We start from the raw sequence: 23,442 nt of genomic DNA on the forward strand, positions 1-23,442 counted from the left end.
TTATGACAGTGTAACATCCACATTCGGGGAAGTGTGTACTGCTCTCATGTTGTTTCTACATTGCCTATGACTGTGGCAACAGCTGAGCGATCTTTTTCCAAATGTTCAACAATTGCTGGTGTACAGGCTATAATCAATTAGCTAAATCATTTGTCCAGCTGTTTAAACATTTTTTCGTGTTACATTCAAACGCAAAAGGTGCTTTGATATATTTTGTTTAAACGTTGGCAAGCAGGCATGCTGCGGTTGCAATGAATGAGGATAATTGGTTTTATCTGCGGTGTTATTTTTTGCATTTTGAATATGACTCGCTCCAGCACGTCTACTTTTTTGCACGGTGCTTTCTTAAAGGAGCTGCACCATCTTACAACAATTGCATCTACATTTTCATATTAGAATGTTTTGTCAAGTGTAAGCTTAAACTACCGTGATCAAATTAAGTTTCCGTGCCCCCGCTGAAAGTCTCTTATGCTCTTATCGTTACACTATCAAATCTATAAGTAACCGTGACAAATAGGGTATAAGATATATAAACTCACGCTATTGTATTATCATATATGTTTGGTAATGGCTCAGCTTTCTCTGATTGTTCTACTGACTTGGAAACTGCATCATGGAAGCAGTAAGTAAAGTCGCATCAAAAATAGTAGTGGCAGAACTCCAAAGTGACACCTTGTGGTTGTTTGTGTCAACTGCCGTTTGTGCCATTTCTGCTGAGAAAATGGGGATCGTGATTCCTGAAGGAACCCGTCCAAACTTAACGGGGACCCACTGTACCAAATTCAGTGTTACTAGAAGTAAAATGTTTTTTACTTCTCGGTTGTTGCTAACGGTAGATGCAGTTCTGCATTAGGCTTATTCCCGCTATCTAAGTTCATATGTACTGTAGGATATATTCTGAGTTGAAGGTTATCTGTGCAACTTGTTATTGTGATGAAATGCATTAAACACCACATGAGGGACTCACTATGTTTTGATTAGAATTTATTACATGTTAACTGTAATCATGTTCCCTATTAAATATGTTAATAAACTATAGTATGGGTTCTTAATGCTCAAACATGTATTTAGAGAACACTTTTATTTTGTTTTAGTGATTACTTTTGAAATCAACCCAATTTAGGGAAAAATAAGCAAAAACAATCGCTATTTTATGTTAACCCTTTAGGCGCCAGAGGTTTTTTTCCGAAACGATCAATTTTGACATCTTCATTTCAAAAGGCTATATCTTAAAAGTGATAAGAGATAGAGACTTTCTGTAAATTAGAGAAATATTAAGGATGACCCAAAGTTTATGTAGAGATTAAATGTTTATATCTAATTGGCATATTATGACGTCATATGGTGGCGGCCATCTTGGATTATAGAATTTTCATGAAAAGTCGCATGTTTGAATGATAAAATGCACCACTTCTTTCCCCCCAAAATGTCCCTCACCTTCTGTATGCTATATTGCACAATACTGAATGCTCAGGTAAATAGTAAGTAGTGAACAAACTGTGTAAATCATTACTAATAAATGGCCGAAACAAACCAAATGCATGTAGCAGTAGACTGGCCTTTTGCTGTAGAGATTTTCCATTTACTACATACAGTAGGCACTCTGATTCCATGTATGGGGCACATATAGATTATTCAGATGACACACAAACACAAGTAGACAAGACCTGTTTAGTTCAAAAGCTCATTTGCCACGGCAAGGCACAGATCAGGAGTGAGATGACGAGACAAGACAAGAGACAATGTTAGTATTTTTTTTCTTTTTGTTGTTTTTGTTGATGTTTTTTTTTCTTAGCTGACAAAGACACACACATCACAAGGACATGAACACACAAAAAGGAACACATAGTGTATGTCCTAAATGATCAGGGAAATAGATAGCAAATCAACAGTGTAAATCATTACTAATAAATGGCTGACATTTTTTTTTTTTATGTAGCAGGCCTTTTGTTGTAGAGATAATGACTCCCTATCCATACAGGGCCGGCATTCCCATCATCTTGTGATAGACTATGCATGACCTAATGTGTGTGTGTGTGTGTGTGGGGGGGAGAGGGAGAGGGAGAGAGCGTGTCACCACCTCCACCATGCGAGCAGCATGGCCAGATCTGCCTCGCGCGCGTCGAGTGGAGAGAATTTGCGCAGCTCGGACTAGGCCTACTGTCATTCTCATTGCGACTCCCCACACTGCCACTACGTTCCCCCCTAACTCTCCTATGAGCACTTCGACCTCGTCTAACATACTCAGTCGCATTAGACAAAGGCTCCACCACGTTACTGTCGCCGCGATTGTGGAGAGGCAAAAGACAGAAGCTAGCGCTATTAGGCTACCTCCAGCCTTGTTCGCCACACCACTAACACCCTGCTAACTTCCCGATGAACACTCCGAACCCGTGAAACATTATTCCCACCAGTGACATTGGGCAAACGATTCAACGTTTGTGCTTGGTGTAAGCTAAACTATGGAGTAAACTCTCACTTTGTCCAGCTGCATCATTGAAGGCAGGGACGCATCTGAAGCCTCACTAAACGAATCACCGTCATTTCCTGAAGGCAGATATTCCCCTTCAGAATCAGGGTCCGCGAATAGAAGACCCAACACTTCATTTCAGGTAAACTTTTTTGATGCCATTAGACGATAATCTAATGCAAATACTCGCTAACGTTGACAATATCGCTCTGACTAAGTGGCTCACACGCACACTAGCTCCGGTATTGCACGCACTGATTCAATACGCTGTAGCTCAAAACTTTTGTTTAAACCATGACCTTTTTCGGACTCGGGGATGACGTATGACATGTTTGCCACCTAGTGGAGTGGATGTCGAACGAAATATGACACCCTATTTGACTAAATCGGCCGTTTTATTCAGTACCGCATCTTGTCGAGTAAACTCGACAGTGGCGCCTAGAGGGTTAAAATGCTGATTATGCGGCTTACAACTCAGAATTGAGCTTGGTAAACAAAATATTCAGAATCAGCACCCTGAAATTACGTAAGAAAGGTGGTTTACCAACTTTTCCTCAAATTTGCCGTCAGAAGTTCTCTTCTGTGAAGCTGCTCTCCCTCTAATATCAATGAGACATTTTTCAGTTCATACAGTAAATATTTGAGTTTGTAAAGAAAAATGCAAACACTGCTATTTTCTTAAACAGCCTAACATTCCTTTTTTTTTCACTTTCTGTAATGTTTTACAGAAATGTTTTGATTTGAAGGATTTTGAGCTTTATTCAATTTTTTAAAACACACTGCTATTATTCTGCACATAGCTGTATGTACAAATCCATACGCGCACTCATGACTAAGTGTTAGGGGTAGGACAATAGTCAGCACATGTTCCTCTGCAGTGCAGCACTGCTACTGGGTCTGGCTGGGGATGAGGAGGGTGTGTGTGTGTTTGAGGCAGTGGGGGTATGCCCGCTGAGATAAAAGATGCTGACTAACGGTCCGATACAAAAGCACCTCCCTCTGGAACGTTGATGCACAACTCTACTGTCCACTGGCTGAAGAGACGCTCACAGAGGTAGGTTCTACTGTTCTAACGTTACTGCAATATGAATTACCAGAAGTAAGTTATACTGCAATATGAAATTAGGGAACAGGTTTAGTCTAGATGTAAGTGGATGTAGAACTGTTGAATCTCCTCTGAATGTGTAGTTACAGCTTTCGAATGCTTTTTAACACTTCTATGTTTAGCCTATGGAAGTATACTGATTGACATAAGAATATGCAGTTACAGCTTTCAAAGTTTAGGAATTCATTGATTAAAAAGATAACATGATGATATGTGTTCATTAGCTTGTAGTTTAAAGGTCTCTACATATTTACATTTAATTTCCAGGGAGTAGTTAGCTATCATGCCTGCTATCAGGCCTGCTTCTCTGCTGGTAGTGATCCCAGCCTTTGACTCAGCCTTTATTGTGCACAGGGCTGGTAATGTTCCCTTCTAAAGAAATTATAAATTATTCTATTGACTAAATGGCTTTATTGTGAATATGCCATCATTTTAACATTCTTGAAAATTATGGTTTAGAATTACTTGCCATTCAGAAACCTTCTGTGACCTTGCATATATTTGAGCCCAGTTCAGACTTTGCAGTGGAAACCTTGGCTTCATATAGAAATCAATGAAAAAACCTTGAAATCCTAATTCTAAGCAAGAATCACAGGAAGTTTAATTACAGAATTAACAACGGCTTTTAAACCCCAATATATGGTACAATTATGCAAATTATGGCAATCCTCTGTTAATCCTAGTGGTGGTGTTGAAGACCCCGGTCTTATTTCTGATAATATGAAGACTCATATCTGATTTATTGCCTAAGTATACTTGCATATACAAGGAATTTGTTCTCTGCATTTTACCCATCCGGGGGTAGTGTACAACACAGTTTACACACATTCAAACACCCACACACACCCGGAGCAGTGGGCAGCCTTAAACCTGGCACTGCACCCAAGGAGCAGTGGGCAGCGTTAATCCTGGCACCGCACCCGAGGAGCAGTGGGCAGCCTTAATCCTGGCTACCCCCACCCACAGTTTTTCCTATCCGTCAGGTATCGAACCGGCCACGCTTCAGCCACAAGTCGGATTCCCTAACCAGTAGGCCAAGAATGCCAACAATTTTTGATAGTATCCCTTGTAGACTGAAATCCTTCTGCAGATGATATGGCACTATCAGACATCTAGTCTTTTGACCATGCAGAAAATAATTTCTCTGGTCTCGCAAGCGCTGTTCTGCCAAGGCAGCATGACATGGCACAAAAAATGCACCTGCCATCAAATCAATGTTTCATGCACATTACTTCTCTACTCTTGTCTGCCTGTCTGTCTGTGTGTTCTACATCCAGTCCAGAGAGCATATTTCTGTGGATTCCCCTGACACTGTCCATTCTGATTCTACCATGATGTCACTTGGTGAGTCACACAACTACTTGAGTGAGACCATGCAGTCTTGGGCTTTAACACCTTGCAGTGTCTGATTATAAATATTTGGTATTATGTTTTTTGTTAGAACTCCTCAGCTGCATTACGGAGGACAAGACATCATATGTATGCACAATGAGTCAATGTCAGCTGACACTAGATGGTGTGTTGCTGTGTGTCCTTAGCTCTTGAGGAGACTGTGACCTCTTTGGAGGTCAGACTGCGAGCTAGTGAGAAGACAGTGGAGGACCAGAGAGGCATTATTAAGGAGCTGAAGGAGAAGCAGGCCGAACAGGCTGCCGTGCTGAAGGAGCTGAAGAAGGAGCAAGAGGAGAGGAGGGTGTCTTTCTCCGCCTCCCTGCGAGAGCTAGGTGATGCTGGGAGCATGGGGCCTGATGAAGAAGAAAGCACTCTCATCTATCAGCATGTTATAACCAATATCGGTGGCGCCTACAACCCCAACACAGGTAGGCTAGTAGAGCTATACCAGTCTACTCACATGTAGTAATAGGGGTGTCACTACTTCTATTTTATTTTGAAATCGATCGAAATTACATCTCAATCTCAAACTTTGAACTCAAAAGTAGAATCGATGATGAAGCCACACCCCCAATGTCACATCCAGCATGTAGCCTATGCCAACCTATTTTTTACAGTATATGGCCAAGACGCACAAACGCACACGCACGTGCTGAACTGCCCAGTCAACTCCTCTAATTTTAGGCTGCAGCCAGTTAAAATAAAAAAAATTAAATGTAAAAATTTAGGGGGAAGCTGTGGCCTACTGGTTAGCGCTTCGGACTTGTAACCGGAGGGTTGCCGGTTCGAACCCCGACCAGTAGGAAGCGGCTGAAGTGCCCTTGAGCAAGGCACCTAACCCCTCACTACTCCCTGAGTGCCACTGTTGCTGCAGGCAGCTCACTGCGTCAGGATTAGTGTGTGCTTCACCTCACTGTGTGTACACTGTGTGCTGAGTGTGTTTCACTAATTTACGGATTGGGATAAATGCAGAGACCAAATTTCCCCCATGGGATCAAAAGAGTATATATACTTATATACGCACAATACAATTGTATATACTACAATACATCAACCTACCGAAATCGAAACCCCTCTTGCTATTCTGAAATCACCGGTGTGGAAGTATTTTGTCGTTCATTCACGTCAATTAACGCTAACTTAGCCTACTCAATTTAGCAAGTGAAAAGATGATCTAGTTACAAATTACTTTAAGGCTTAAAATGCACATTTATAAGTACATATTCCATGAACACTAACCTTGGGTCTCTTTGGAGTGTGCTGAAACAATCAAATTATCATTCTGTGTTTACATTACAACCTCGTGGTTGGAACAGTTTCAAAATAAAAAGCGGTTTTAAAATAAAAGCCCCCCCCCCCCCCCCCCCCCAAAACAGAAAAGGAAAAGGCCAAAAAAAGTAAGTAGCATAGGAAAACATTAATAGTAATAATGAAAAAAGATCGAAACTCAAATCAAATCGTGACTTTAAAATTTGAAAATTAAATTGAATCGAGGATTTGGAGAATGTAGTAACCAACATTGGTGGCACTACAGTATGGCGGTAAGATGACCTCACTGGTAACCAACACTACAGTATGGTGGTAAGATGACCTCACTGGTAGATGTTGCATTGTTGATTTTATTGCATTTTCAAAGCATTTCTATCATTTTCCCACTGAGTCATTTCCTGCCTATGAGATCTCATCATGTGATGGCACTCTCAGCTGTCTGTGTCCCAGTAAGCCCTGAAGCAGGATGTGATGTGTCCCAGTAAAGGGCTCAACATGCTTCTGCGTCAATTCCACAGCGTAGCTACGCCGGCACTCCTACGGCATCGTGACTAGGGCTGTCACTTTTGTGAAAAAATCCTGTTCGATTTTTGAGACATAAGTGTTCATTGAATCGATTGTAAAATCGATTTTTCATGTTTAAAGACGTTTCCATTTTCAACGCCAAATATAGGCCAATCCATAAACAACTAACAGGCATTAGGACGAACGTAAAGAGGGCGCTTGTAGATGCAAGCCAGCAATATTTCTGATGATTTATTGGCGTGACGTTTCGCGCACAATGACAAACAGGAGTGCAACATTCTCGAAAAACAATAAGCCGAGTGGACTGCCACTACATCAGTGACAAACATTACTGCAGTCTTCAACGTATCTGTGTCTGTGTTTACGATTAGAAATGTCAAACAAATTTCACCTACATAGAACTCGATTGCACAGTTTGTTTGCATAGCCTACCGCTTTGTTCTTCTCCATAGTTTGATATACCAAAAATTCGAAGTAATTCCACATCGAACTCCTCAAGTTATTAGGGCCTATCACTCGTCTCTCTCATGTCGCACAGGTTGATCGCGTTGTCCTCCATTTTTTGGCAAAACACGAGCAGCACAGCAGCTGATTGAAACAGCTGTTTCCGGTGCGTAAAATTGGTGGGAATTTTCTTTTTAGCTTTTGCAATGCTTACTGCACTTCGGAATTCTTTATATTCTTGTTTGTGAATTTTGTTACATCTATCCTTTTTATTTGTTTAATTCGTTTAAAATTAATAGTGTACATATTTGGTTAAAATCGATTCCCTATTTTAGTTTTCGAAACTTGTGTTGTTTGGTCCAATCGATTGTGCAATCGATTTTCGAACGTAAAGTGACAGCCCTAATCGTGACCATTTTATGGTTCTGCGTCAGGTTGCTTTGCATCACGGTGCATTTCACCGCCATAACGTTCGGTGTCGCCTGTGTTTGCATCACACACCACCAAAACAAGACTGTAGCCTATGACCGAAATGGTAACCTACTCACAGAGAATGTAAACAGGCTCTGCTCAGAATGGCAAACTCCATAGACTGTCGTGCCAAAATATTAATCTTATTTGTTAGGCCTTTTCTTGCTTAGATTTTGTACAAAGTATAAAGAAATAAACACAGTAAACCAGCAAATAAGTCTGAGGTTATTTGAGGTGTCTACCAGCCAGTTTAAGTTATGTTAGCAGGCGAACTTTAGCACAACTGCCCACAAAGTACTGCTTATTGGCAAAGAGCTCATTTCAAAACGTTTATTTTTTAAGAGTTTATTTGCAAAGCTTATGTCAGTGAACTAGCATGTTGCTAATCCCCACAGTAGGCTGCTTGAAACAGCACACTATCAACACACAGGACGAGTTCACCAATCACAGCTCTTGCGGTCTACGTCGCTTCGGCGTGAAGTTACAATTTTTTGGAGTTGCACGTCGAGCTACGGCGGAGGGGTCGGAGAGGGGTTCAAGGCGACGCAGAGGGGTCTGCGGGGGTATGCCATCAATTCAAGGCAGAAGCATAAAATAGGCTTAAGCCCTGAAGCAGGATGTGATGTGTCCCAGTAAGCCCTGAAGCAGGATGTGTGGCCACTTCTAACCCACTTGTATGGCCGTTTAATAGCGTATCAGGGGCTGTATTCACAAATAATCCCTTCTGCTGGTCCAGAAACCTATAAACTTGAAGGTCAGTCCTTTAATTATAAGATGATTCCACTCTTTTTGAAACAACAGGACACAAATGAGGGTTAACAGCACACATTCTAAAGTAGCGGTTTTAAACAACAGGACACAAGTGAGGGTTAACCCTTTAGCCGAAAGTGGTCAGAGATAAAGTCCTACTGTAAATGTGAAAATCATTCAGTATGATCACAAGTGAAGGGGGTAGATTTTATCATCTAATTTGCATATCATGATGTCACTGGATAATAATAATAATAGGCTTTATTTGTATAGCACCTTTCATACACAGAATGCAGCTCAAAGTGCTTTACATTTGAGGCATTTAACACAATAATAGTCAGTCAGTCATTATCAATCACTTTTCTTCATTGCTGGGGCCATTTATGATCCACTCAGCAACATATCAAAAATATAGAAAATAACATGTCATAAGACTGGCAGCCTTAACCCTTTACCCCCCATAAGCACGCCATATGGCAACTGTGGCAAGGAAAAACTCCCATATTCCAGGAAGAAACCTTGAGTAGAACCTGACTTAATATCTGCTTCTGGCTGGCTGCGCCCTCCAATGGGCAGCAGATGTAGAATAATCTGAAAAAGTAGTCTACAGGATAAGATGAGTTAACTAAAAGCTTTCCTGTACAGGTATGTTTTCAGATCTTTTTTAAAAATATTTACTGAACTCGCCTGCTTGATGTACAGAGGCAGGGTGTTCCATAGTTTTGGGGCATAATGGATAAAAGCAGCTTCTTTACTTTGCTTGTGGAGCACTTTGGGTACGATTAAAAGATTAGAATTGGATGATCTAAGTTTCCTTTGTGGTTGATAAGATATTAAAAGCTCAGAGATATATGAAGGTGCTATGCCATTCAGAGCTTTGTAAGTAATTAAGGCGAGACACGGCAGGTGAAAACATTGTTTTTTCATGCACTGGTCAATTTCGAGATTTTGAGCTAGTATGTTACCTTAGCATGTATTCTATCACACTACTACAACAAAAAAGTCTGATTTACACATTTAGGTGTTTATTTCATTATATTGTGTCTACTCGCGCCTGTATATTTATCCTAAATTCAGCGAAAGTTATCATTCTAACCTTGAATGCACTCCCGCGACTGTGACCAAAACATATCGTGTGTAGTACCGTTGGAAAGCTCATGCTTTCCAAGAAAGTATCACGCTATGTGATCCATATATGGACACTTCCTTTGTATCAGCAACCAATCGCGAAAGTTCAAAGACGAGTCTAGGCTGAGAACGGAATCTCATTGGCTGTTTTCTCAAAACGAGTTTCCTCTCCCACTCTGAGCAAGGAAACTCCACTTCAGAAGCACTTACATACACCAAACTTTATAGACTTATGCCTAACTATATTTCGAAGATTTTTACAAAGGGGTTTGTTGATATATTATGCCTGACTTACATGACATTTTATGCCTAAAAACATGGCAAAAATTGATTTTTTTTTAGGGCTATTGACATCATATTCTGATTTACAGGATAACTAAAGTATATATTCATAAATCCCTCTGTAAAATTTTCAACATGTATTATCTGAACACAATGAAAACATAATTTTGAACCTGGCTGTATCCAATGCTCAGGTTTCTTGCTTTAAAATGTATGCAAATTAGCGCATATATTTAATTAGATAATGCCTAATTTGCATATGTAACCATTAAATTACAGAAAACTTGTAATACATTTTTTTTTTCTCATATTAATGTAAGTAATCAACTGGGTAAGTTTCAGTGGTATCTGCTTGTTAAAAATTGTACCCTATTCACCTGTAGTGTCTCGCCTTAACATAACCTTAAAATCAATTCTATAGGAAATAGGGAGCCAGTACAGTTCAGCCAACACAGGGGTGATGTGTTCTCTCTTCTTGGTCTTAGTTGAAAGTCTAGCCGCAGAGTTCTGTATGAGTGCCAATTTCTTTAGATGTTTTTTGGGAAGACCAATGAAAAGTGCATTGCAGTAGTCTAACCTGCTAGTGATAAAGGCATGAATTATTTTTTCTGCATTTCTTCTGCAAATTAGCATTTCTGCATGGATGGCAACCTCTTCAAATTATGCACCTTTCAGTAAATACCGGATGTTGAGCTTATTTGAGCAGATTTTTTCTTTTTTGTCTTTTCATCCAAATGACAAATGAAAAGATAAACAGTCATATGTAAACCAACATTAGTAAACTATTACTATAACCACAAAGCCTACTAAAGCCTACCATAAAGTAGACTAATAAATATGTTCCTATCTCAGGTGACATTGTACTTCTTCAGATCCCTATTTTTACTATCCCTGCTGTCTTTACCACATCCATTACAGACACTAGCATCATGTTTACCACTGCCACCTCTAGCTATGTTGGACAAAGGGTTGAAATAAACATTGTATGCTTAGTGGTCGGGCTGGGCGATAAAACGATAGCGATATGTATCGCAATAGACATGTAATCGTTATCAATAAAAATGCATTCGATAGAACATTTGATAATTAAAAGCAACACACACCTACCGCCTTACGTTGTCCATAAATAAATAGGCTAAATATATCTTGCATTGTAGCTAGTATGTGCAACTCTACCAGCGTAGACGATAGAAGTAGGCCTACCTCAACACAGACTCTCAATGAGTCCTTGTCCCGTGCACTCTCTCTCTCTCTCCCTCTCAACAGGCGCATCCCTCCTCAACATTCACAATCGTGCAAGACGACTGGCTAAATTGCTATTAAATCCGGTTAGCATCATTAGCACGCTGCACGGATTTGTTCAAAACTGTTGCATTCAAATTGACTGCTAAATTATAATCATCTCAATCCCAATGCAAATGGAAAAGTATTTCCAAGACTCAAACAGGGCCTGTCCCAAGGAGAAAAAGTATTCATTTGAAACTTAAACACACGTGGGGAAACTGAACAGTCTAACCAGTAGACTATGATAAACTAGCAAATTAAGCTACTTTGTTTACAATATTTCCAGGCTTCAACCAGTGCTGCTCATTCAGACTTACAGTATGTGCACATTTATTTATTTGAGTGTTTTTCATGATTGTGTTGCTATTTCTTTTCCCTGTTTGCTTTGATTGATAACTGAGGTGATTCAAATCAGAGGAAGGTTAAGTTAAGTGTTTAAATTTAACTTTTTTCCCCTTCTGGTCCTTATCTGAAATAGATTTAAAAAAAAAAAAAAAAATCAATAATTATCGATATCGACTGATATGAAACTGTGATACAGTTTTCAGCCATATCGCCCCGTCCTACTTAGTGGACACTCGTGCAAATGCAAATACGCACCTCTATTCAGACGCACCGTGACTATAATAGATCAAAGTCTGCTTTATTGTCAATTTCTTCACATGCCCAGACATACAAAGAGATTGAAATTACGTTTCTCACTATCCCACGGTGAAGACAAGACATATTTTACCAATTAAGTCCACAGACAAACATAACATTCAAGTAAACAATAAATGAGTAAATAAGAAGGCACATACTCTCTGTTTGCTGGTTGGTCGGCTGCCCAACTGCCGAAGTAAACGAGCGCGAATCAACCTATTCCAGACAGAGTACTGTAGGGAAAAGAAATCGACCAGAAGTATGTAGGCAGGCCAAGGCCAGGCTACGAAAAAGGGAAAGAATAAAAAAATAAACCAAGTTTATGTCGCGATTTGCGATAGAGAAAAACACAGTTATGGTAACCTACTAACAATAACAATTTGCTCACAACACTCTAAATACATTGCACTGCTGTTTTGGTTGTCCCAAACTTTTAGATGATAAGCCTATGCAGTCAAGGATTTTTAACACCCGCACCAACCCGACTCATCATGACACGCCTTAGCCCCAAAAAGGTTGAGAACCTCTGCTCTACGCATTAACTGAATCCTTGTTCCAAACAGTGCTTTATTTTTTTTAAAAATAAGCCTACAGAGGAAAGCAAACAATTCAACATTTTAAACATGTGTAGACCGTGACCGTAGAGGACAATCTCTCACTGCTGTCAGTGTCAGCATCACTGCTAAGAACAGTGCGTCTTTTAACGTTACGGTTAAACGCCTGAAAAATATTAAGCTGCTGCTGTTGTTTTCTTTTCATGACTGAATGATTTAGGCTATTATCCTATAATTGAATGAAACGTTGTGTTTTTAAGCGTCAGAATTGACCCATGCAAAGCCACGCCACACAGGCCAAGGCATGACAATGCTACGTTTTCATATTTTATAGTATGGTTTCCATGCACACCATATTCCGGTTTTATTCGAAATAATGCCAATATTCAGATTGCACATGAGTCAAGAAATATATGCTAGTTGTCACACAAGTTTTTTTTTTTTATTATTGTTATAGGCTAATATTGAATGATTTCATAAATAAAGCTGTAGAAAAAAATTGTATGCACAGTGCATACAGGATTACGCCTGCCGACGCCACTGGTTGCATCCATTACAAACAAACATGCAATGTGAACGTCTGGGATTGGGGAGAGCACTAAATGCTCTTCTGAATAAGCACGAAGTCAAGCCTTTAAATGAAAAACACTCTTTAATAATCAAAAAAATAAACGCTAATGAAGTAAACTTGTGACCATCAAAAATCGTTTATCACCTCTGTGATAACAGTACGTAACAGGAAGGCATTTGGCTGAGCAACGGAGGTTAATATGCTCTATATTTTGTCCAAATGTCTGTCTATCATCGTTGCACTCGGAGAAAACCAGAATGTTTAATTTGTCCTGCGTTTCTTCTACGGCTGCAACTGGGATTCACTCGCCGTTAACCAAATATTTCTTTATTAGGGGAGGGCAGGCATATTTCTGGCTATTAAATTATTTCTAAACCAGTCTAAACCAATCTGTGACGCCCGTTTCGGTTCAATATGAATACATGTACCGTTACACCCCTAATGTGAATACAGGCCCAGATGTGTCTGTAAGGCTCTTAGCGATAGCATTGTCTCATACAGTCACTAAGCTGTCTGCTCTATTTACATTTATTCATTTAGACACTTTTATGCAAATGTCATATAATATGTAATATAAATATCACATATGTCAATTATATCACCAGGGCCATTTTCACCAGAGCAATGCAGGGTTAAGTGCTCAAGGGCATAACGCAGGGTTAGGGTTATTGCTCAAGGGAATAACGCAGGGTTAAGTGCCTTGCTCAAGGGCATAACGATGGAAGCCGGGACTTGAACCCACAACTTTTCAGGGTACTGCATGCTAGCCTTAGCCACTACGCCACTGCCTCCCCAGGCTCTGGTGGTCTAGTGATACTACTGTGTCTCAAACAGCAGCAGCTCTGATGTCTGGTCTGTTCTAGTGAGACTGCGGAGTCTGATACAGTCATACAGTAGCTCTGATGTCTGTTTCTCTCTTCACAGGTGTGTTCAAAGCTCCGGTCAAGGGCGTCTACCAATTCACCGTATTCGCTCTGGGTCAAGGCCACGGGTCTACTGGTACTGGAGTCTGTCTCCATAGAAACGGAGAGCACGTTGTGACAGCATGGAGTCGGCAGCCGAGCGACAGGGTCTCCGCATCCAACGGGACATCTTTGCTTCTAGAAGAGGGCGACGAGGTGTGTGTGAAGCTCTGGCCCAACTCCTGGGTGTATGATAACGACAACCATCTCACCACCTTTTCTGGGCACCTGCTCTTCCCCATGTGAATCCGTCTGGGCACCTGCTCTTTCCCATGTGAATCCGTCTGATGGGAGTCTCGGTTTCTCAAAAGCTTCAGTCCCGATAAGGGCAAACAAAGTCTTAAGCAAAGTTGCAAAGTCTTAAGCAATAGGTTTATCACTCTTAATAGATAGCAGAAAACTACCAACTGACTTTAAAACATGTACATCTTTTTTTTTTCTCACCACAAATGCCACCTGTTTAGTTGAGTTTTCTCATAGATCTCCATTTCTCAATGTCACCGAGTACTGTCGGTATGACAAAAACAAAAACAATCAGTTTTACTAGCTCAAGTTGCTACAGCCAAATAGCTAATGCAGCCAGGCAGCTACAGTGCTACACTCTGGGGGCTCCCATGTACATGCCGCTGTAGCTTCCCCATGTTCATGCCCCCAGAGTGTAGCACTGTAGCTGTCCCATGTTCATGCCCCCAGAGTGCAGCACTGTAGCTGCCACATGTTCATGCCCCCAGAGTGCAGCACTGTAGCTGCCCCATGTTCATGCCCCCAGAGTGTAGCGCTGTAGCTGCCCTGCTGCATTAGCTGGTGGCTGTAGCTACTCGAGCGGTAAAAACGATTATTTTAGTTTTTACCGACAGTACTCAGTAACCTCGAGAAACGGAGATCTATGTGAAAACTCACCAGATTTCTCTGTTAATTTACTTATGGTTGTGTTTATAGATTTGTCACTGTAATGTTACACAGATGTTTACTGCCTTAGATCAAATGCTGGTTTAGTCACTTTGTTCTATTAGGCTAGCTTACTGCTAAATGACTGTTCGAACATAAAGCTGTGACGTATTATATTAACTGTTCCAATAAACATGTTATGTTTATGAATGAAGGCCTTTGTATGTCCTGACCTTTATTCATTCAAAATTCACTAGTCTGTTTGACTGCAGAGGCAGTGTATTCAAAGGAGAACTTGATCATTTTCTTTTCTTTAATTAAAAGAATGCGAACAAAGACCTTCACCAGGGCAGATCAGTTTATTTAGTCTCAGCTGATCCAGCCCTGCAGGGGTGGAGCCAGACATTTGAAACATTGGGGGCTTAGCCCAGTGTCACACACAGGAAGGCTAGGGGGGTCCGGGGGCAGAACATTTTGAAAAATAACCCCTTAAATAATGACTTCTAGTGAATTCTGTGTAAACTAATGAACACTCAAGATATCTGAGTGGTACAGAGCCCCCCGGATGACATGGGAAAAAAAAAAAAAAAAAAAGATGTACTTTTGCGGGATCTCGCAAATGTTTTTTTCTACTTTTGGAACTTGCTGGGCTTCCTACTTGACCCCTATAGGCCCACAAACCACTACCGCCAGATGGCAATCATATCAGAGGGCCGAACGAGCGAACCGGGAGGAACAAAGGTCCGTTAAATTCTGTAAATAATTGCATAGGCCTTTGATCATAATTGTAGCGCCAAGCTTAGTTGCATTGTGATGTTCCTGTATGTTGTGTGTGTGTGCATGTGTGTGTGTCTGCACGCAGGTGTCCCCCTCTCCCTCCCGTGTCCTTTTACTTGCATCTACTGTATCAACCTGGTGTTGCTAACCTGCCTAGGCTATGAAAGTAAGTTAATTAAGGCCTACTTGGTTTACTGACATTTGAGTAGGCTATAATATGCAACCCATTGGCAAGGGTTGCCACCTGTCCAGGATTTTCATGGTCTGTCCAGGAAAATAAAAATAAAAATCCTGGACACTGAATGTCCCGGATTTTTGTACATGATGCGCAAAATGTGTATTTCAGTTTAATTGAAGCGTGCCTACGTCCATAAACGTATGCACAGCCTTATTGGCTCTACAAAAATGACGTAGCATAACATGGGTTGTGGTGGTGGGGGCACGCACCTTGGAGGAAATGATAAGAGAAAGGAAAGAGAGAGACAGAGAAAGGAAAGTTTATTCCACATAAGCAAAAAAGCAGAACCTAATTATGTATTCCCCTTTTTTCTCAATACTGCCCCCAGGTGTCCACAACTAAAAACTGTTAAATATAACAAAATAATAAAGGTCTGCTATTAAATAAAGCAATTAACTAAACAAATAACTAGAAATTGTCATTCTTACTAATTTTAGCTATACAATTGTCGCTTAGAATGATGGTTTTTATCTTGGGTTAGATGTGCGAAAGGCGCCGTTGCTTACAAACAAAAAGGTCGATTGGATGGTCAAAATGTCCAGGATTTTTGTCAGACACAGGTGGCAACCCTAGCCTATCCAGAAAACCCACAAAACGCAACAGCGATAGAGCAATTATAGTATCATGTTTACCCACGGTTGCCATTCACCTAGCTTTCCAAGAGATGGCACTGCTGACTTGTGTTCGATACTTTATTATTCATTCAGACATTTTTCTTGCGGCTGCTTCAAATTTTTAATTTTTACACTAATATTATGACTAAAATCTGTTTTTTAGTAGTGTTATATACAATGTTGAGAAATCGAGAAAAAGGTTTCTGTAATTTACATCCGGGTTATTTCGCGGCACTCTGAAAAGGTTGTGCAGATTGGAGAATCATGGAGGAGGATCTGGAAGAGTTCCTGCGTTCACGTGCAGTCCCTGAGGTGGATATAATTCGCATGAAGAGAGACAAGGTGGGTAGAAAATGTACACGGTGTAGTAGCAATCCAATAATTTGTTATAGGTCATTGTCCGGGCGAATAAGTAAAGTGAATGCATTTACTGTAATGTGCCCATGCTATTTCTTTGGAATTCTAGCGCCATGTAGCTAACGTTAACTTTTGAAGTTAGCGCTCATATCTTACTGTAGAGAATGCCCTATTTTTAAAGCTATAAAATAGACATCTTGCTTGATCATTGAGGAAGCGTTGTGTTGTCAGGAGTGAAAACGTTAAGAAACTAAGTCTTGTGTATCGTATGTGTCTTTCATCACATAGAGTAGTGTGCCATGTCTAGTAACCATTTTTCTTTGTAACGGGTACCACTGGTGACAACCATGGGCTGTCGCTTGGCTCAATCACCCCCGCAGCTTCCATTCGACTTATCTCTGCCTCCACTGCCTCCAATTTTACTAAGGGTAAGCGCCTGGGTCTTTGTCGAATTGGGGTGGTGTTCCCAGTATCAATGCTGTGTTGCACTAAATTAGTTCGAGTACACTCACCATCTGTTGCAGCAAACAGGTGACGATACTCCATCAGCAACCCTCTCAGCTCCTGTTGCTCATCCGGTGACAGCCCCTCCTTGCTGCGGTTCCACAGGTCTTCCAGGGCGGCTGCTGTCTCTGAGGAGACACCCTCCCAGCACAGATCATCTCCCAGAGCTTGCCCCCCTACAGAAGTGGAAGCATTCACTGTATAGAAAGCATGGTTAGGGTTATTGAGTGTGACAGGTGAACCACCCACTAGCACAGTGCTCTTCCCCACATCCACAACAGCCCCAACAGCCCCCAAACAGTCAACCCCCAAAATGCGATCCTCTTTTATGTTAGCTAACCAAAACTCAGCCATTACATTAACACTTCCCAGCACAAGTGATAAGGTACATGAACCTTGCATAGGAGCTAAATCACCAGTTACCGTTTCCATAACCTTATAGCAGGCTTAAATGTAACATTTGGTAGCACTCCGGGTCTAACTAGGCTAATGTCTGACCCGGTGTCGATCAAGGCCTTACAAGACACGCCTTGCAGCTGGCATGACACTTGTAGAGTTCCTCCGACGAGTATCCTCGACAGCCATCACCTCCGCTGAAAGATCTAGCTTCCGCTCCAGCTCGCTCGTCAACCACTCGTTGAAAATCGAGGCGGGATCCATGTTGACTTCTGACACCAATGTGACAACACCAGGAATCGTTCTGTATTGCTCAATCAAGTTTTATTGACGCTCAAGCAAGATCAGGTTTATTTTCACAGATGACGAAGCACAATGCTAACAGCAAGGGGTATCTCTGCCCCAGTTTCCATAACAATGGTGGCAAACTCATAACAACGTGAATTAACTCATCCACCTCAACATTATGAATGTGTCACGGCTGCACGGGCAAAGTATGGCAAGGCAAGGGAATCTTTGAAATACAAGAATCTTTATTCTGGAACACAACCCACATAGACTAATAACCGACCAGGACTGAGAGGAGACAGAGGGTTTACATACACAATAGGTAACAGGGCACAGGTGGACAATGATCAAGGTAAAACAAGAGACAGGTGGAAACCAATATTAAACTAACAGACTAATTAACAGAAAGACAGAGGACTGGACGAGACCAACAAGACATTAACGGGGAACAGGTGTGGAAACAGAAACGGAGGGAAAACTAACAAGACAGGAAGCACAGACCAAATAAGGAGATGGGGCAGAGACAAAGACAGGTGACAGGCAGGTAAACACAAAGCACATGGGGAACAAACAAAGGAGCACATGGCACCGGACCCTTACAGAATGTGACATGTACACAATAACATCCCCGTACATTAAACATTCCCAAACAACAGTTTAAAGACATTAACATAAACAACATAACCCACTCCCAGCATGCCCAGTTACAGGAAGTAACAGGCACAGCCCTGTTACAATATTAAGTGAACACAGATCAATAAAGGGCATTATGGCGCGTGTGAGAGAGTGAGTGTGCATCCACATAATATGATCAAAGTAACTATTTTAACCATGTCTTTGATTTTTCTGTTGGCAGATTGACAAGGCGGTGTTGTCAGTTATGACAGATGGACAAACAGGAAGATACATACCATCATATGGTGATCGAATAGCAGTCGTCTCGTTTTGCAACTAAAAATGCCGAAACACAGACAAGGAAGGTCTTCTTCAGAGGTTGCGCGGGAAAATAGGAGAAAGGAAAATGAAGAAGAACACATCAGTTGTATTTCCAACACAACAAGAGGCTCGACAAGGAAATAAAGGGGGAGAAAAGTCTACTAGAAGGATTGAAATAGGTTGGCTTCATTTTGACAAAGATGGCTACCAACAGGTGAGAACAAGAAATGGTGGTGGTACCAGACACGAAACGTTGGAAAAAACGGCAACTGTGGCACAGATTTTGTACAGGGTTCCCCTAATGGCCTGTCACCAAAAGGGCGAGTTGAAGATATGGAATTTGATGTGTGCGATTTTAAGAGGAATAAAGTTCCTTTGAATCACACAGTGGGTCAACTTTACCAAGACACCAAACTAAAAATTCTTAGATTTTATGTTTGCACTAAAGACAGAGATGCAGATCATTCCTCATCTGCAGGTGATGAATGTAGCGAAGGTTCCTCCACCCTCTTTTCAAACATTCTGATGACAGTCACAGGGTTACTTCGCAAGATGTCGCATTTAGTTGTCCAGTCCAAGTCAGAAGCTCAAATTCAAGTCTCTAACGCTTGCCTACAAAGTAGTCTCCGGTTCTGCTCCCACCTACTTGAATGCCCTCATACAGACTTACACTACCTCCAGACCGCTGCGCTCCTCTGACGAACGACGTCTAGCTCTACCACCGGTACGCTCAAGCCAATCCAAACTTTTCTCATCTGTTGTTCCTCGTTGGTGGAACACACTGCCAGTTCCTACAAGGGCAGGGACATCCTTTTCCACTTTCAAAAAACTCCTGAAGACCCAGCTCTTTAGAGAACATCTACTCTCATAGCAACACTTACAACAAGTCTTACTGATCCTAGCACTCACCAGCCGTTTTAAACTGACAAGTAACTGTTAAAAACAGCACTCACCGACGCACTTATTCTTACTGTACTCTAATGTTTTTTTAAACTGTCCTAAAATTGTGAGAATTGTTCTAAAAACTTACTGTTTACCATGTTGTTAGTCGCTTTGGTTAAAAAGTGTCAGCCAAATGTAATGTAATGTAATGTAATGTAAAGAAGCAGTTACAGTTTCTCCTTGTTGCTTCTTGATGGCTTCAATTATTTCTGGCCACCTCATCTCGGCAGCACTGAAAGTGCAAAAGAATGTTGGCAGTCCTAATTGTCTCAAACATGCAAAGAGGTCCTTCATTGTTTTTTCCCAAAAGGCAGGAGTTCCTCTTAATGGCTGCATGAATCTTGTGGCTTCTCCATGTCGAATAAGTTTCTGGACTTCATTCTGATCTTTCAGCAAAGATGTAGTTATTCTTCTTCCATCTTTGGTAAACACTTTGCCTTTGCGTAGCTGAATTGACATGCTTGACATGGCAAGATGCATCTCAGTCACAAATTGGGCAAAGAAAATGTAATTCGTGTCCATTGAAAAACGATTGTCAGCGCTGAACAGCCTTGCATTGAAATATCTGCTTGGGGAAATCTTTGTCGGGCGGTCAGCTTTATCCAATGTGTTCCTGCCTGAGCAGAATTGCACTGGAAATGCCATAGACTCCAATTTGGGTGTCTTGAAAAAGTTGACTGGTCGATTGCCTTCTGCAGGTGCAATTGAGTAAATATTGTCTCCAAATGATAACAATTCTTGACCAACATCAGCTGGCTGAAGACATGAATCAACAGCCATCGCGTGTTGTTGTGCAACACCTTCATCTTGTTCAACAGGTTGTTCATCAGCCTGACATTCACCATCTGGACACTGCTCTTCATTTTGATTGCTAGCATCCTGTTGTGCAACACCCTCCTCCTGTTCAATAGGTTGTTCATCAGCCTCAGATCCACCCTCTAGACATTGTTCTTCATTTTCATTGTTAGAATCTTCATCATTATTCTCTGTTGGTGCAAATTCTGTTGTTTCAAGGTAGTCATCCTCTGCATCCTCCCGCAAAGAGATCCCTATATTCTGAATGGATATCTTTTAGCTTCAGTAAGGCATTTCGAACTTTTCTCATGTCCAGATTCTGAAACTGAAAATGACCTTTGTAACGTAGACGCCTCTTCAACTTCACCCTCAGAATTTGGGATTCAGATGGTGGTCTGGGTAAAGATTGAACTGTCTCTTCAACTTCACTAGGAACACACACTACTGCTCCATGTACTGCACGTTGTTGTCCCTTTGGAAGCGAGATGATCTTTGCAAAAGGTATGAACTTGGCAATGACATGTCTTCCTTGTAACTCATCTGGTATGGGGTCAAGTTCAAGATTATTTGCCACTGCTATAGATGGCAGACGACCAGACTTTAGGTTTTCATGGCAGCTATGACAAATCCACTCTTCTTTTTTTTCAGGTAACATACACTGTCCTTGATCTGTGCAGCTGTCTTCACAATGATGTATATAACTTCCAGTTAAGCACATGGATGCAAGCTCAGGGTCTTTAGAATAGGTTGAGGACTGACATTGCCTCACCTGGTTAGCAAATAAACATCTGTGACATACAGTACAAATATATGTAGGTCCTTGTCGCACATTCAACTCAAACAATGATTGAGCTTTTCTCATTAGTGGATTAGACACATTTTCCATCCTAACCTGTCCAATATTAGATCCCACAATCCTTCTGTATTTGTCCTTGATACGGTTGCTACACCTTATGGTGTGTAGAGCTTTGAGGTCTCTGGTTTGTCTTAATTTAAAGTGTCGTCCGTGTACCATGCGGTGTAGAGAGCGAAATGTAGGATCTTGGCTTTGATGTCTCTTAAAGATTGCTTTCACAGCTCTATTTTGTCTCATGCGAAAAGCAGGGTTATTCCTGTATTGATCTCTGATGCGTTGTTTCTGCTTCTGTTGAATAGCAGGGTTATTCCTGTATTGATCTCTGTTGCGTTGTTGCTTTTTGAACCGGAAGGATGGGTTTTTGTTGTATTTTTCTCTGGAGTGCTGGTTTTCTTTTAGATGTATATCCGGATTCATCCGATATTTTGTCTTATATATTGTCTTGTTTGTGTCAGTTTTATGCAGTTTTTTCTCCATCTCTCTTGTTTTTTCTTTTTGTGTTTTTTGGCAGGTCTGTGAGTTCTGTAGTTTTTTCAGTTTCCTAGATGTCCTTCTTTTCTGAAGTTTGCCAAGTTTGCTGAAAACTTCTGGTGGCATACTGACAAAAGTTGTTTCACCATCCTGTTCAGTCTCGGTTTCATTTATCTCCATTGTTTGATCTTCAGTTGTCACCAATTGAAAACATATAGGTAAAAGTTCATACTGTTGATATGGAGTGAGCTCAAATGAACCGTAAAACAGCTGTAACAGTCTGTTTGTCAGGTCAGTGACACTGTGGAAAGAAACCATCACAGCCTTTCCGTTTTTCTCATGATTTGTGCCATTTGCATTGCGTGCATGTGGATCAAAAAATCCATATTGACCATGGCTGTCTTGGAAAATACTAATGCAAGCAGTGCCAACGATTAGCAAAGCATTTGAATACAAATTTCCAAGGCTTTCAAGTCTGACTGAAAGATTCAAGAAGTTGTCAAAGCCTTCTGGTGCGCCTTGAAGCAGATATCCGCTCTCTGGGGTGGCCTTAATTACATTGTAATGTTTTTGATCAATCACTAATCTATTTGGTATCTCATTAAAACTTAGATACATATCAACAAACATGTTGTTGGCTTCCAAATTATGCCTTATTTGGCAGTACAATTCATTTCCTTTTATCAAAACACGATTGAATTTTTCTTCATCCATCTCCTGTGTCTCATGAAGGTGGGCTAGAAACATTAGTGAATTTGTCACGCATTGCTTATTTCTGCTGAATTCTGAAAATCTGTGATCTGATTGGGAGTAAGAGGCTCTAACTGAAATCTCATTTGCATGTCTAAATGATGTATGGGCAGTAAGTGAGGTTTTCAATTCACATTGTTTCTTTTTTGCCCGAGATCTTTTGGTACGATTAGGCATTTTGGTGTTGGGTAATTCTTCCTGTCTGTTGCGTGATGTGATTTAAATGGGAAAAATATGCAAACTGTAATGTTTTACTAATTGTAAATTGATAGAATTAACTTGTATTCTGACTGTAAATTGCAATCTTTTAAAAATATTTGGCCTATATAGATATAACTTACCTTAGTATTCTTACCTTAATTCAGGAATCTTGTTGTTGTGTCCTGCTATGGGTAAAATGAAAATAAATTTGTTTAGAACTCACCAATGTGACCTCCACAATAGAAGTTCTAGATCTGCAAAGAAATTGAAGAAGGAAAATAAATTACTATACGTTACATTTGTATGTTTATGCAATGAGTTAAGTGATGTTAATTGCTGTTATAAGTAAAATGATGTGAGTATAGAATGATGTTGTATGTGGCTTTACTTAAATATGTATATTTAAATTTAAATCAAAATACTAACAGACACTTAATCATTTGTATTATGTAGGTGATCATATGTTGTATATCACTTCCACATAAGGCCTTTATGTGGTTGCATTGCACGTCTTTATCCGTAATTGGTTTTTTTTTCTATTGTTTTAATAATGTTAGTGATGTGTAAATACTTAGAAAAT

The 23,442-nt window shown here is 40.6% G+C and overlaps 1 protein-coding gene across 1 annotated transcript; it reads left to right on the top strand.

Annotated features, from left to right (window-relative positions):
- The first annotated feature begins 3,448 nt into the window (after positions 1-3,448).
- LOC121685336 (complement C1q-like protein 2) lies at positions 3,449-14,338 on the top strand. The gene is made up of 4 exons (XM_042065802.1): positions 3,449-3,524; positions 4,853-4,919; positions 5,114-5,395; positions 13,812-14,338. The coding sequence occupies exons 2-4, from the start codon at positions 4,907-4,909 to the stop codon at positions 14,093-14,095; spliced, it is 579 nt and encodes a 192-aa protein (XP_041921736.1). The 5' UTR covers positions 3,449-3,524; positions 4,853-4,906; the 3' UTR covers positions 14,096-14,338.
- The last annotated feature ends 9,104 nt before the right edge of the window (positions 14,339-23,442 follow it).

This window comes from Alosa sapidissima, chromosome 16, assembly GCF_018492685.1.
Source record: "Alosa sapidissima isolate fAloSap1 chromosome 16, fAloSap1.pri, whole genome shotgun sequence".
Classification (NCBI taxonomy): domain Eukaryota; kingdom Metazoa; phylum Chordata; class Actinopteri; order Clupeiformes; family Clupeidae; genus Alosa; species Alosa sapidissima.